Source organism: Lycium ferocissimum, chromosome 12, assembly GCF_029784015.1.
Source record: "Lycium ferocissimum isolate CSIRO_LF1 chromosome 12, AGI_CSIRO_Lferr_CH_V1, whole genome shotgun sequence".
Lineage (NCBI taxonomy): Eukaryota > Viridiplantae > Streptophyta > Magnoliopsida > Solanales > Solanaceae > Lycium > Lycium ferocissimum.
Window position 1 is genome coordinate 36,157,947 of NC_081353.1, and position 15,600 is coordinate 36,173,546.

Here is a 15,600-nt window from a genome sequence, read left to right on the forward strand (position 1 = left end):
TAAGACCCTACTTGACATCCGCGGATTTTTCAATTGTAGCCCGGGCTTGAATCTCCTTAAAATTGTTGGTGATAATACAATGAAATTACAATTACAATTGAAAAAATAAAATGAAGAAATAAAAATATCTTCTGGGCCGAGGCGCGGATATCTCGCTTTCTTTAAGGAGATTCAAGCCCACCGCAAAGAATTTGTCGGCCCAAGAAGAAGAATCTTTCTCTCGACTTGTCCCCTCCAGATACAATGATCACGTCGTACAACTCAACAAACTCGACAAGATGTTGAGTCCAAAGCTCCACCAAAAAGAAGAACACCTTTCTTCAACTAATAAACTCTCTTTTTATTTTCCTCACTTTTTAAGAACTCTCCAAAATATATATTTTTCTCTACCCCCACAAGTTAAGGATGAATAACTATTTATAGGTAGGAAAATCATCCTTGAATTGAATAGAAAAATAAATGGGGTAGTAAAGTAGGTAGATAATGGAAGAATTATGAGTTGGAGGTTATATGAGTTACAACACTAAAGAGGATGAATATGGGTGAGTAATGAGATAGTGGAAGAATAAAAAGTAAAGGCCAATTAAGGCTCAAAAAACGTGAGAATGAATGCAGCAATATAAATGTATTGAATTGATGAACTTTAACATATATTATTTAATATTAAAATGCACTAAAAGTCCATCAGATTGTAAGGTGTTATTTGCTCCCATTTTAAAGCCTCAGCTCGATATGTAGTTGCTTATGAATTTTACAGTACAAAACCAACAAACATCATCCTAGACACTTCCATACATTGGATTTTGTAACATAGGACGTCTTTTGGTCAAGTGAGTAATTCAAGAGTACCGTCTTGTTTAAATTGTCTCACCTTGACCGCCAAGAATAAAGTTGTAGCAAAACCAAATTTGTTTAGGATTTGGTATTTAATTAAGTCATGGCTAAATAGGATTTATAGTCAAACTTATACAGAAATAGGTTTTTCAGTTTATAATCAAAGTAAGTTTCCTATTATTATAAATAGGAGTGTTGCTAGCTATTTTAAATTGTGGAGAATTATAGAGAGCAGTTAAATATTTATTGAGTTAATATCAATTCATGTCTTCCTCAAAGATGATCGTGTTGAAGAGCTCTGATGGCGAGACTTTCGAGGTGGAAGAGTCTGTGGCTATGGAATCACAGACCATCAAGCACATAATCGAGGACGATTGCGCCAACACCAGCATCCCTCTTCCTAATGTTACAAGCAGAATCTTGGCTAAGGTGATTGAGTACTGTAGGTGCCATGTTGATGCTGCTGCTAAGACTGATGACAAAGCCTCTGAGGATGATCTCAAGAACTTTGATGCTGATTTCGTCAAAGTTGATCAGAGCACCCTCTTTGATCTTATTTTGGCTGCTAACTATTTGAACATAAAGAGCCTGCTTGATCTCACCTGTCAGACTGTGGCAAACATGATCAAAGAGAAGACTCCAGAGGAAATTCGCAAGATCTTCAACATCAAGAATGACTACACGCCCGAGGAAGAGGAGGAGGTTAGGAGGGAGAATGCTTGGGCATTTGAGTGAATCTGATGTTTTTAAGTGCCCATATTCTGGGTGATACAGTTACAATATACATTAGTAGATGTTGTCAACAATCTTTATGTTAGTACTACTAAATATGTTCCTAACATTTGCTTTGGAGCCTATTAATTAGATTTTGTTGTTCTTCCTAACTTTTGCATTGGAACTTTTCACATCTTTGTTCAATGAAGATAGTTACTTCTCTATTTTGCTAAAAAAAGGAAGAAAAATTAAATTGATTTAATTAAAATAAAAAAGAAAACGAATAAAACATAATCCTTCAAAGTGTCGCCTGTGTGGCTAATGATTATGTTGGCAAACGTCGGGCCAATGATATATGTGTGAGAAACAATCATGCTGAGAAGGACTGATAAAGATATTGTACGTCTAAAGAGGTGCAAGCAAATATTACAGGATTTTTAAGAAATTCTTTTCTAAAAGTTGGGAAAGTGGAAAATTAGAGTTGATGAGAAAAGCGCATCAACAATCAAAATGTTTGAGAAAAAGGCTTCAATGACTAAGTGTTTGATGACATGTGCATCAACAAATTGAAAATTGAATTCCGAGAGAATATTGAAAGAATAATGTAGGAAACCAAATTTGTATAGAATTTGGTGTTTCCTTAATTCTTGTCTAAATAGGATTTATAGTCAAATTATATAGAAATCCTTTCCAGTTTATAGTCAAAGTAGGTTTCTTACTATTATAATAGAGGTGTTGCTAGCTATTTTAAATAGTATAGAAATCTAAAATCTATTGAATTTATGAAAAAAAAAAAAAATCCTTCACCTCTGAATAAATGTACAGGTTGGGAAGATTGATAAGAAACAATTTGATCAGCACAATACACTCTGTTCTGTTGGTCACAAGTTCACACGTGAACTCAGTAACTTTTGTCCAAACCTTATATATATTGAAAAATCTGTTACTCCAATTCTGTGTAAGTATATTTGACTATGAACCAAATTACTAAAGTTAACTTGAGGTCCTTATAGAAACTCATAAGCATCAAATCTTGAATTTGTGCTCGTTCAGAAGGAAAATTACTTGAGCGGAAAAGAGAGGGAAACAACTTCACATCTACCAGTCTAATGGCATAACTGCTTTTACAGTACAATTTTGTCGACAAGTCAAAAGTTTCTTCAACAAATGATATGCAGTCTACTTGTGATGCCAATCACATACATTTCTGATATACTTACAGTTGCTCATACCTAATATGGAGTTAGCGAGCAAAGTTGCTTAAAACCTCATCAATGACTTTATGCAGAGATCTAAATTTGGTGTCAATCATTGACATCTAATATCTAATAAAATAACTATCAATCGACAATGTCATTCAGCATTCAACTTAACCACCATATCGTTCTTTTAACAACTCGAGGCTCCTCCTCCATGATTCCAGAACCAGTTGTTGAGAAGTACTCGCGTATTGTTGTTCTACGGTCGCCAAGGAAGGTATGATCAAGAAAATTATCGTAGGCAAGATCACCAAGATTCTGAGCTGCCAGAACACTTCAAAATCACAATGTTTAATCAGTTAAAAGCTAAATTTATTTTGTGAAAAGGAAAAAAATATTTCCAATAAGTACGAAATCCAAATAATCTCAGAACTCAGATATTCGAGGAAACAAGTTTCAAACAAGAATATGGTTTTGCACTACTAAGTACTCGATGGAACTAACCAATGGCGGAGATAGACACGGCAGGGTAATATATCATCTCGCCAAATCTTGTCAATATTATATCGGCCATACCGTTGAAGAAGATGTCTTTATCACCTGATGATAAAATTAAAGATAAGATATGAAACTGCTTGCAACTTAAAAGAGAGAAGGATACAAAGAAAACAAAACAATAGCTCTTAGGTACACTCTGTATCATATGACAAAAGTTGACTCTCTCCTTTAGTTTCACCAAAAGAAAAATTAGTAAGAGATAAAAATCAAACTAACAAGCATTACAATAAGAAATTTCCACCAATATAACCACAAATGCAAGTGAATCACTACACTTTTTCTCCTCATAATTAATATAAATGCTAATTTATATGGTAAAAATTCGCCAAGTTGTAACTTAGATAGAGAAGTATGTAAACTAAAGCAGTTAGACTAACAAACAGAAAGCAAGTGCCCTAGTGATAGGAAGACTACCTCTGCATCTAGTTTTCAGATACTCCTCATCACTATAACGGGCACAAATTATCTGCATTAAGAGATAATACAAAGAATAGGATCAGGAAGACAAATTATTGGTAAAAGGCCAAGCAGTCTCAGGGTGCTTACTGCTGGATTGATGTAAAACAATCCATTTAATGTTTCTGGGATTACCAAAAAAAAAAAAAAAAAAATACTGATATTAGTCACATGAATTGAAGTTACATTTTGTTTTATGTAGTTAGAGAAAGGATAGAGAAGAAAGATTATCGAAGGTCTCACAGCTAAAAACCGAAACTCGTGCTCCCTTTCAATAAATGCTGGGATCTGGCCTTTATAGAGAAGAAGTTAGAAAACAGAGTAATCACATCAAGATCTCAACTAAAAATGAATAATTGCTAAGACATTACCTCTGATCTTTGAATTTCAAAGATAGTAACTATAAGACTTTCCTTCACAGGGCTCCACACTCAAGCTTGATATTTCCTGGAAATATAGTAACATTCCATTCAATAAAACTCAGTCCTAAACAAATTTCAAATTTCTACAGTCTGTCTGAGAGTAATTCGAAAAGCAGCAATAGTTTTTTAACAGTGATGGTTTCCCTGATACGTCAAATGCACAATAACAAAAATCAAGCTAATCTAACTCTTCCATTTCAGAGAGGTTTGTTAAAGAAGTTCAACAAAATGACAACCAGGGACTCATACTTTCTCAACTTAAACAGATAGTTAGACTGAGCATCCTTTCATTTTTATTTTTGATAAACATGGAGTTCAAACCAATTTGCGCGCACCTCAACTAATCCACCCGGTACCTGCGACCTCTCTCAAATACAGGTAGTATCGGATAACTCTACTCCACCAAGACTAAGACAGATAGGAAGAAATCACTTCACTTTTTTTGCATATACTGGGATTTGAACTCTAATTACACATGGTCTGCAAGGCTTATTTATACCAATCTCTCATTTCCAGTTTTTTTTCTACAACCGAATTCCAGAAGCGTTGTCCTCCTTCCAGATTCCAGAAAAACGACTTAAAACGATTATAGCAGAGACTATTCTCTAGTTTCCGGTTTGTTCGATAAGTAATTATGTAAAGCCATCAAAAGTTGGTGGTAGTAATAGTAGTAGTAACTTTGACAGAATTTTGTGGTTGAGCAATTTTATTTTAATTTCAGTTTTCATTCTTCTTTCTAATATCCGTTAAATATATCAAGAGTCAAGCATGACAGAGACATTTTCTGCTTTGTCTGCACCTTCTGAGCAAACCAAACAATATTTAAGATTGTACTTTTAGTGAATGTAAGGCACCTTGGTTTCAGGTTTAGCTATCCGACGCTCAAAGAAAATAGGCGCTGAATGAGCAAATACTTCTCCGAAATCCACTCAATTTCGCGACTCTGGTTGATCAGATCTGGAAATGTACTCCTGAGCACTCCTTTCTGTTCTACCAACAACACAACATCAAAATGCCACAGAGACAAGAGTATACCGCAACTCGCTTTGTCACAGATCATTTGGCACTTTCCACGTTAATTTAACTAAGTGTGAACTACATTTATTATCTTTTAAGAAACTACAATTTAGATACTAAAAAGTGCACAAAAGTAATATAAATTACAATTTTGCTATATCAAATCTCCAAATTGGTGATAAAAATAGTTAATACTGATCACATTTCAATAGTGTAAACATCATCAAACGTACACTAAATATTCTCCAAAATCAAAGTGTGAACTACATTAGTTTTTTTTTTTTTTTTTTTTTGAACTAAAAGTAAGATATTTAATTAGTACACAAAAAAAGTATAATAAGTTGCAATTCTGCTTTATCAAATATTCAAAGTGGTGAACAAAAATATATTATTGATCAAATTTCAACAGTCTAAATATCGACAAATATACAAGTATACTAAATTATCCTCCAAAATCAAAGTTAAGAATAAGTGTGTGATTTGACCTGAGAGTAGAGAACTGAAACCGCAAACGGAGATAAGCATGAACTAAATTAATTATTTTTCAGGAACTAAAATTTAGATATTCAAAAAGCAGACAAAAAGTATTACAAATTGTAATTCTGCTATATCAAATATTTCTAAGTGATGAATATCGACAAACATACAAATATACTTAAATATTCTGCAAAATCAAAGTTAAGGATAAGTGTAATGATTTGATTTTGACCTGAGAGAAAAACTAAAATTATCTCGCAAGAAAGTGTGTGTTTTAGTAAATACTGCATCGGTGATAGTTCAAGTTATAAATGCAAACACTTGATAGTTCAGGAATGAAACTCTCAAAAAATGCGATACTTTCAAGTGTTTTTTTTTTAGCATTATCTCTATCTATTATAATATTGATCAATTGACAAACATACAAATATACTAAAATATTCTGCAAAATTAAAAATTATTTAAGTATAGTAAGTGTAATGATTTGATTTTTACCTGAGAGGAGAGAACCAAACCACAAACAGAGATTAATCCATCGGATGATACAACCGATCAAAATCAGACTCATCGGAAAGTTCCACCGGAAGGCTCAGTTCGCCGTCATCGCCGGCGGAATAGGCGGCGGTGAAGGCTGAAGGCATGGTGAAATTTGGCCGGAAAAAAGTAATTCCGGCGAGGAAAAGAAGAGACGCGGAATGAGCGAGGAAGAGGACGATTTGCCACATAAGTAGGTCGTAAGAGCGTGGGGACACGCACGTGAAGTGGCGGTGGAGGTAATAATAATAGTACAGGAGGTGTAAAGTGTGTGGTCATGTGTACCACGTGCATATTGTGTTGTGAGAAAGATGACACTGATAATTACTACTACCTGTTTTGTTTAGGTGAAAGAATTTATGGAGAAAATGACCAAAATGGTCCTTACTGCTTGTTTGGATGGTTATTATCTATTGTACTACTCTCTCTGGATCAAAAAAAGAGTATACTCAGCCATTTACACACTCTTTGAAAAACTACTCATTTCAAGAAAAAATATGTAAATTAATTAAATTACTCCTAATTAAATAGGTATTGGGATTTGATCACATAACACTTAATAGGGACAAATCTGGAAAGATAAGGTTAACTGTTTCTTGATTTAATAAGTGGATTTTTTTTTGCCCAAGAAAAAAAGGCTAAGTGGACATTTTTTTTATCCGGATGGAGTATTGTATTGTGTTGTGGTGGTAATTTAAATATAGTACTCCCTCTGTTCTAATTTATGTGATATACTTTCCTTTTTAATCTATCAAAAAAAGAATGATACATTTTCTTATTTGGTAACAAATTAGTTTTAAATTTTACCTTTTACGATTAACGGGTTGATTTATAACTACACAAATATTTTGACTTATTTTAGATCACAAATTTAAAAGTCTTACTTATTTCTTAAATTTTGTGTTCAAACTATATCACGTAAATGGAGACGGGGAGTATTTGTTTTGATTGATACTTTAACTTTATTGTATCAGATCATTAAATTTATTGTTACTTAACCATTAAGGGTCTAGTTTTATAATGGATTTCGTGTTATCGCATTGTTAACTTATTTATTTTGTCTTTATTTATTATCTAATAATTATAGTTTCCTTCATCCTACATTTTTATGATAGATCTACACTTGCATCTATTTTTTTAACGTAAGTGCTTATTCTTCAAATTGTGGATGTGGAATTAATATGTAACGAATAAAAAAACGATATAGATCTATCAACGTTGTATTAATCAAAACAATACAATACGATATGATACGATATATTGCGAGACAATACGTAATAACCATTCAAACAAAGTGTTAATGTATAGAGATTGGATTGTTTTGGTCCATAGGAGTTGTTTGATAGGAGGTATTGTGATACTTTTTGCTTCCCCGATATTCAAAATGTATAAATTTGATCAATATTTTAAGATGTAATTTTCATCAAATTAATATGAATTAAAATTGCAACCAATAGTAGTTTTTAAATATATAAATTTTAATCTTAACATATCGAATTAATCTAATCTAATTTAGCTTTAAAATTTACTTAAATTGACTAAAAAAATAAAAAATATCATATAAATTGAGACGAAATTGAAACGAAGGAAGTTATTATTTTGTTTCAAAATGTGGGTAAATACGTAAGACATACTTCAACATAAGTAGATGGTAAGCTCGTGGTGACGCGAGTACAAAAAGAGTAAAGTGAGTGGTCATGTGTAACACGTGGATTTTGTGGGAGAAAGATGAGAGGAATGTGATACTGTGATTAGGACTTTAAGATAAAGATGAAATGAGTTGCAAAGGCTAGCCATAAAGAGGATACGCTTTTTCCTTGGAAATGTGACTAAACGGCGTGGTTGGATGGGATTATGACTTTTTACTTAATCAAAAGTCATAAGTTATTTTTATTATTTTAGCTTAAAGATAAGTATTTAAAAATATTTTTTTTATTTTAACTAAATACTATAAAAGTACTTAAAAGCTATTTTTTTCTTAAAAGACCTAAAATAAGCCAATTCAAACAGGGCTGTAAATGTGTAAGTCATATTTAGGAGAGATTAAATGAATGCCAAATGGCTAGCCAGAAAAAGGATACTCCCTAGTCTCAGTGACAGTTTTTAATTCGCAAAATTCAAACTGTATGAACTTTGATCAATATTTTAAGATATATTTTTTAAAATTGATATAAAAGTTATAACTTATACCCCTCCATCCGAGGAATTCAAGACTAACACTGACACTCGTTTCCAACTATGTCTTTAGCATTAAAAAAATAGTCCTCTTTAATATTGCAGATCCACTCTTTTTCCTATTCAAAGATTAACCCCTGGCTCTATGTTTTCACATCGAAAATTATTTATAGATGAAAAGGTATCAAAAGGGCTTCTTACTTCCCAATCAGATCTTTCCTACATCTATATATAGACGCTAGTTTATCAAGAATATGATAGTCACTTCAAATTGTTGATTAATCGTCAAAGATGCTCAAAAAGTATCTAATACAAAGGGGTAGTTTAGTAAACTCAATATAGGATTTATTGCTTTCTTAATGGATGTGATTTTTGCTAAGGTGGTATTTTTTTTTTTTTTAAGAACGGAGGGTTTTTCTTTTTGTTTTCAAATATATAAATTTTAATTTTAAAACTTTGAGTTAATATAATACTTTTACTATAAAATTTAATCAAATCGTTCTCAAAATCGAAAAATTGTCATATAAATTAGAACGGTGGAGAATTTTTTCTTTCAAAATGTGGTTAAATGCATAAGACATGCTTCAACATAAGTGTAGGTCGACCTACTACCGAAGGAGTAGAGTGAGTGGTCATGTATCTCGTGGATTTTGTGTGAGAAAGATGAGATTGATAACCTTTTCTTTGGTTCAGTGGAGGAATGTGATACTGTGATTAGGACTTATTTATGAGAGATGAAATGACAGCCAAATGGCTAGGCAGAAAAAGCATAACTTTTTTCTTTCAAAATGTGGTTAAATGTGTAAGTTGCATTTCAACATCTTTCTATGACACCTTGTCCAACATCATCATGAGTAAGTTTCCATTTTCTTCCTTATGTTTCTCAATCACGTTTATTAATTGTGAATTCGTTCGATGTGTATCTCTTCATTCGGGCCCTCAAAAAAGCAGAGAAATATAGGACAAACTACATTTAATAGGAGAAAGAAAAAATTTAAATAAAAGGATAAGTGACTGAAAAATCTATATTATTTTAAAATCATGAATATAAATGTTAGTTGACCAAAATATCTTTTAAATAGTAAACGATTTATATATTATATACCCTTAATAAGATATAAAAATTCCATTTCTTATTGAACTACTTCAAGTTAGGATGTTACTTAACATCGGTTAGGAATGTTAGCCTATTACTACTAGGAAATCAAGACAACTACATCTCTTTCTTTGAAGAAACATTAGGATGATGATTAAGACTTAATTAGATACTAATATAAGTAACGTGAATGAAGTCGTTGGAGAAGGGATTTAAATACCAAACCTTTGAATTGTATTACAAATAAAAAGATTACTAAGAAAAACTTGATTATATCTGGCTAACAATTACTTGAATATAAATTATTTGCCCGAGTCAAGAACTTTTCATACGAAACTAACTATTCAAACATCACAAAAACACAAATACAAATGTTGGTTAACCAAAACATTCTTTAAATATTGAATGACTTTTATATCCTTTGAAAGATGAAGTATTTCTATAATGAAGCAACTTTATATTGGATATAATTGTAATATTTAAAATATATTACCAAATATTTAGGACACTAAGTTCAATTAAAAGATTACTTGTATTTTACTCCTTTTCTTATTAGAGATAACAAATCAGAGACGTGTAAGTAAAACTTAGATTTCTTTTTCTTATTCAATTTGAACTATGATTTGACTCCTTTATTTCCTGATTAAAAAGCAGTAAGGGCAAATAGAATATCATATGGACGAATATCACACATATAGTTTTGCACCAACACCCCTGGATACACATTAAATTTAACCTATATATATTGGAGTCAACATATATAGTTTCTGTTTGGATCATGGCTAACAGCATGGGGGGAGGGGGTTGCCATATGTGAGCATTTAAGATCTACTTACTTATATTTAATTTAATTTTTAAATATAAGCAACTTGTGTAGGCATAATATATAAGTACAAATAGTTTTATCTGGTATTTTTTACCATAATTGAAATTGACTGATAATAACGTGCAATTGCACGTTTATAGGGACTAGTTTAAATAAAAGGATAAGTGATGCCTTTTGATGAATTTAAATTCGGACTCATAAATTCAAAACTAGCTGAAAATGTCCATTTAGAGCTCGTTCCTTTAGCAGCTTAGGTTAGCTGAAGATCGAACAAAATAGTTCAAGCCCGCTTGAAATCTTTCCAAGACCTAGGTTGTTGATACAATAATCAGAAAAATTATTATATTGTTAAAATATAAACAGATTCGATTCTTTTTACTATATTATATAAGAGCAAATGTGAGGACTTTTGTAGTCCTCACAATAATTTCCCAATTTTTTAAAAACTTCTTAATTAATTACTTTTATGTCCTAATCTTATTTATTTAAGTCAATTTTTTTGTTTTTTTGTTTTTAAAGTCTACTTTTCAAAAAGCTTATCGAACACAGGGACTTTTGTAGTCCTCACAATAATTTTCAAATTTTTTTTAAATTTTTTTAATTAATTACTTTTAGGTCCTAATCTTATTTATTTAAGTCAATTTTTTTGTTTTTGTTTTTAAAGTCTACTTTTCAAAAAAGCCATCGAACCTCCTACCTCATTTTTCACGTTCTTTGATTTTTACGATTGGTGCTCGATATCCGCATTTGAGCCCAATTAATCCGTAGAGATAATTCGACCGCATCGCGCCTTTATTCGGGGAGCGACATCCTCCAGATTTTTTTCCATATCCATGTTCGAACCCCTAATCCCTGATTAAGAGAGCGACTCCGCTAAAGTTGTTAAATTATGTATTTGTCTTAAAAGTTCATTAACTATGTATAGATTATTTATTTAGAACTAAATAACTTGAAAAATTAGGATACATAAGTTATAATGTCAAATTCGTTCCAAATTTGATTTGAATTAAATAATTTCATCAAAATGGAAGTTAAAATATTAAAGGAGTGGAATGAAAATTTTGCTTTCATATAACTACACTTGTGGACTACGATGGGTATATGGCGGTTGTGTTGTTGTTGTACACTTGTACTAACACAAATTATATTTCTTTAGTTAAAATATCTACTTTTATATCTTGAGTTTGGCACGGGCCTCACATAACTAGTATGTATATAGGAGGAGAAAATGTTGTGGACTAGCTTAGACTTATTATAGGGTTAATACGACCTATAAGGCTATGATGTGCAATCATCCTGCTTGTGTGAGCTGAACGAACTTAAAAGTATTAACCAACTTAAGCTGATCTTTGACCTACATGTGATTTATAAGTCGCCCTAGATGAATGTGATTATAAGTCATGCCTGACGAATACAATTTAAAAAAGGGAGAAAACATATATACGTAGATATAGGGTATGATATTTACAAAACATTTATTTATACTTTTAAGTTTACAAATCTAACATTAGAAAACTTACAAAACCTATATAAAATAACAAAATACAATAAAAATAATTAAATATACGGTGAAAAGCATAAACCAAAAATCATTCAGTAACCATTCATATCTTGCTCCCATAATATCTCGCTACGATTTTCTCTCCCCAATTTCACCATAATCATGGTAGTTTGAAATCGATTCCACTAAGCGGCATATTCTCTTGATATCAGATTTCATATTCAAGAATAATTTGAAGCTTCTCTGTTGTTTATGTATATTTTTTTTAGGAATTATACACAGTAGAATTACGGTACCATTTCTATACAAAATTCATACTCATATATAATATTTTTCATACATTCAGTTTTCAAAATTGATACAATCCGGTTTTCATACACTTTTCATACACATGTATGAGCAAATACTAAAAATTATGACTGCGTTTATATACAAAATATACCTAAATTATACAACATTCATACACACAGGACCAAAAACCCATATATAATTTATAAATACCATTTTCTATACAAAATTCATACCCATATATAATATTTTTCATCCATTCATTTTTTTCAAAATATATCTCAAAATTGATACAATCCGATTTTTCATACACATGTATGAACAAATACTAAAACTATGACTCATGTTTATATACAAAAATATACCTAAATTATACGACATTCATAAAAACAGGACCGCTATTGGTTTCATGGAAAGGTGTCCCCACCATTAACTTGATAATTCATATTAAATTGTTTGCTTACAAACACACTCCATAATGGGTCCTGTTAGCAATTTAATATCTACTGTAGCACTGGCAATTGAAGAAAAAAAGACAGAAAAAAAGGGAAGAGAGAGAGAATGGTGTTAATGAACCGCTATAGAGGGAAGATAGAGAGATTGAGAGAGAGAAAAAAAAATCTTTTTGATAAAGATGAAGAAACTGAATTGTAACTATTTTAAAATTAAGTCTACATTTTAAAATTCAGATTCTCTTCCTAAAAAAAGGCCTAAAATCGTGGAAAGTCAAATTAAGCCCAAATCTGGTATATTTAGTAATTTTAGTTATATATTTTGTAAATAAGGAAAAGTATCCTTATATTTTATAATATAGAGTCTTAAGTAGTATTATTAGGTCATTTTCCCATTGGTCATTTTCCCATTTATAAGCCACACTTGTTGAATACGACGGACCTGACAAATGTCATTGATAAGTTGCACCAGACAAACGTGATTTATAAGTCACACTTGATACCCTTTTCCGCCTCCTTTGATGTATTTCGTCATTTTTATAGCGAACAAAGTCTAACCCTCTGATTTATTCATGTGATTTTGGCAAAGATTAGGTATATTCAATCTTGAACTCCTTCCCTAGGATTTCTGAGTTTTTTGGACCTTCTTTGATTCTTTTTTTAAGTAATTTTAAGTCAATCTATTTCTTTAATGAACCCCAATGCACTTGTTAATTATGATTCATCATTAAAACTTACATTTTTATGTGAATGGACAAGTATCTTACTTGTCACTTTACTTGGTAAATCATAAATGCAGCATTTTTTTTAATAAGATTTCATCATCGTGATGGAGGGGTTAGGCTTGACTCCAACCTGTATATTTCAAAAATCATAATTACATGGAGGAGGACATATACCTTGGCCTATATTACAATATGTAGGTTGACAAAGTCCAACCTAATAACAACAGGGGAGGGATTGATGGGCAAAAGATTGAGGGCCACGTCCCTAACTATGTCACTCTGAAAAGGCTTGCAAGAGGTCATTACATACAAATATGTCACAACAGAAACACCAAAACTAAGTTCAGGAAATTCCATCAGTAATATGGTAATGTTTCCTCCTGTATTTGAATCTGAAATTGGGCATCTCGTCTTGATCAAAACTTCAAGAAAGCTCAGTATAGTTACAGGTCTGCACAGCAATTCTTTTGCCAACTATCGGACCAACTAATTTCTCTGAGCTTATCAAGTAAACCTTCCTTGTCGTATACAATGTTTTTTGAAGGTTCAGTCAGTTTTACAACTTCTTTGCCTTCTGATTCTGATTTAGGCTCGGAATCCTCATGATTAGCATTCATTTCCTCCTCCAACATCATCTGTTAACGATAATCTTAGTGGACAAAAAGACTGTAAGAGTATAAGCGATCAATCTAATATTAAGTGAAGAGCCACACTACAATGATAATTTCATATTTTGCACATTGTAACTTAAGGAAACAGAAAAAAAAGAATCATCATTCGAGGTCTGATTTTCCCCCCTTTTTTCGACAGACATGTTTAGATCATTGGTTTGTGATACTCACAGGACAACATCCTATCTCCTAACTTATTGTCAGTTGGAAAAAAATACTACTTAGTATAACTTGCATAACATCACAATCCAATACACAAAAATTGTGCTTTTACCGTTGAAAAAGAATGGGAAAAGAGCTTATCAGCTAAAAAGCAATTAATAATTTTTTTTTTGAAAGCAATTAATAATTAAAAACATCAACCCCAATAATATTATTTAAATTTTACCATATAATTGGAAATAGAGTTTATCATAACGGAAGAAAATTCAAACTTCTACAGCATCAAACCCCTATAATTTTTTTATATGATGGCGGTGTCGGGACCAGCTTGTGCATACCTCGATTAATTTGCCCACCAAAACTTGTGGATAAGAAGAAATCATCTAATGCTTTTTTCCCTCCAGTTTGTTGACGATATCCTTAGGTGCAACATCAATAGCTTATCAGCTGAGAAGCAAATACTAACTCGTAAAAGTCACAAAATCTATACAATAGGAGAAGACATAAAATACTAAGATAATAAATTTAACAACTGGAGTAAATAGGATATTATTTAGTATTATAATCTGACTAGTAACAGTAATAAAAATGTCGTCTGAGTTTTATTTTTTGATTACCAAGTGATAAATTAGTACTAATGTGAGATCAATAGTAAAATAATTATAGATGTAATAATAAAATAAAGATGTCTATTAATAGTAAAAGTAGCAATAGTGAATTGTAGGAAGTATTTAGTTTAGAAGCTCAGGGAAGTGAACTGGAAGAGGGAGGGTCAAAATTGAGTGTCAACACTACTAACAATAACACAAAATAAAAAAATAATCCAAAAAAAAAAAAACCAACAACACGAAACAACTACTCTTATTTTTAAACTAGATGGAGTCGGCTATATAAATCGTCTATATCCAAAAGTCACAAACTTTATGCAGTATTATAAGACACAAAACATCAATTAAAACAATAATAAGTGGGAGAAAAGAAGAAAGCTTATAGGTCCACAACTCGATTTTGCAACGAATATGGGTGGATTACAGTTTAGGGGCTTAGTTTTTAGAATCACATAAAACAAAATTGTGTCTCTAAATAAATAATAAATATTTGCATGATTATAAATAACTAGGATTACATCGATCCGAACCACGTTAATTACCGTGTTTTTATCGTTTCCATGCTAACACTTTTTATTAATTTTCTTATGTTTTCTTTTTGAGAACAAGGAAATGAGTTTTTGATTCTCATATTGGAGCCCAACTATATATGGATTCACGTTGTGAAGTCCACATTAGGCGTAAAGTGCTTCTTGACAAAGCAACTCCATCACCGGGGCTCGAACACTACAAGAAAGTACAGAAATGGTAACAATCCTTTGGCAACAAAAAATATATTGTTGGCAAAATTCAATATTTGGCAACAACTTAGTTTTATCGTTGGCAAATGAACTTTTTTTGTTGCCATAGTTGTCAAACCCGAACACAGGCACAGGACGTAACACG

General features: G+C 31.6%; 1 protein-coding gene and 1 pseudogene across 1 annotated transcript; one reads left to right on the forward strand and one right to left on the reverse strand.

Annotated features, from left to right (window-relative positions):
* The first annotated feature begins 813 nt into the window (after positions 1-813).
* LOC132040057 (SKP1-like protein 1) lies at positions 814-1,882 on the forward strand. The gene has a single exon (XM_059430669.1). It carries the CDS (start codon positions 1,099-1,101, stop codon positions 1,567-1,569), a length of 471 nt encoding a protein of 156 aa, XP_059286652.1. The 5' UTR covers positions 814-1,098; the 3' UTR covers positions 1,570-1,882.
* Positions 1,883-2,631: 749 nt separating this feature from the next.
* On the reverse strand, positions 2,632-5,914 carry LOC132039584 (uncharacterized; annotated as a pseudogene).
* Positions 5,915-15,600: the final 9,686 nt, after the last annotated feature.

Coding starts and splice junctions, on each gene's coding strand:
- LOC132040057 (XM_059430669.1), top strand. CDS start 1,099: ATGTCTTCCTCAAAGATGATCGTGTTGAAGAGCTCTGATGGCGAGACT.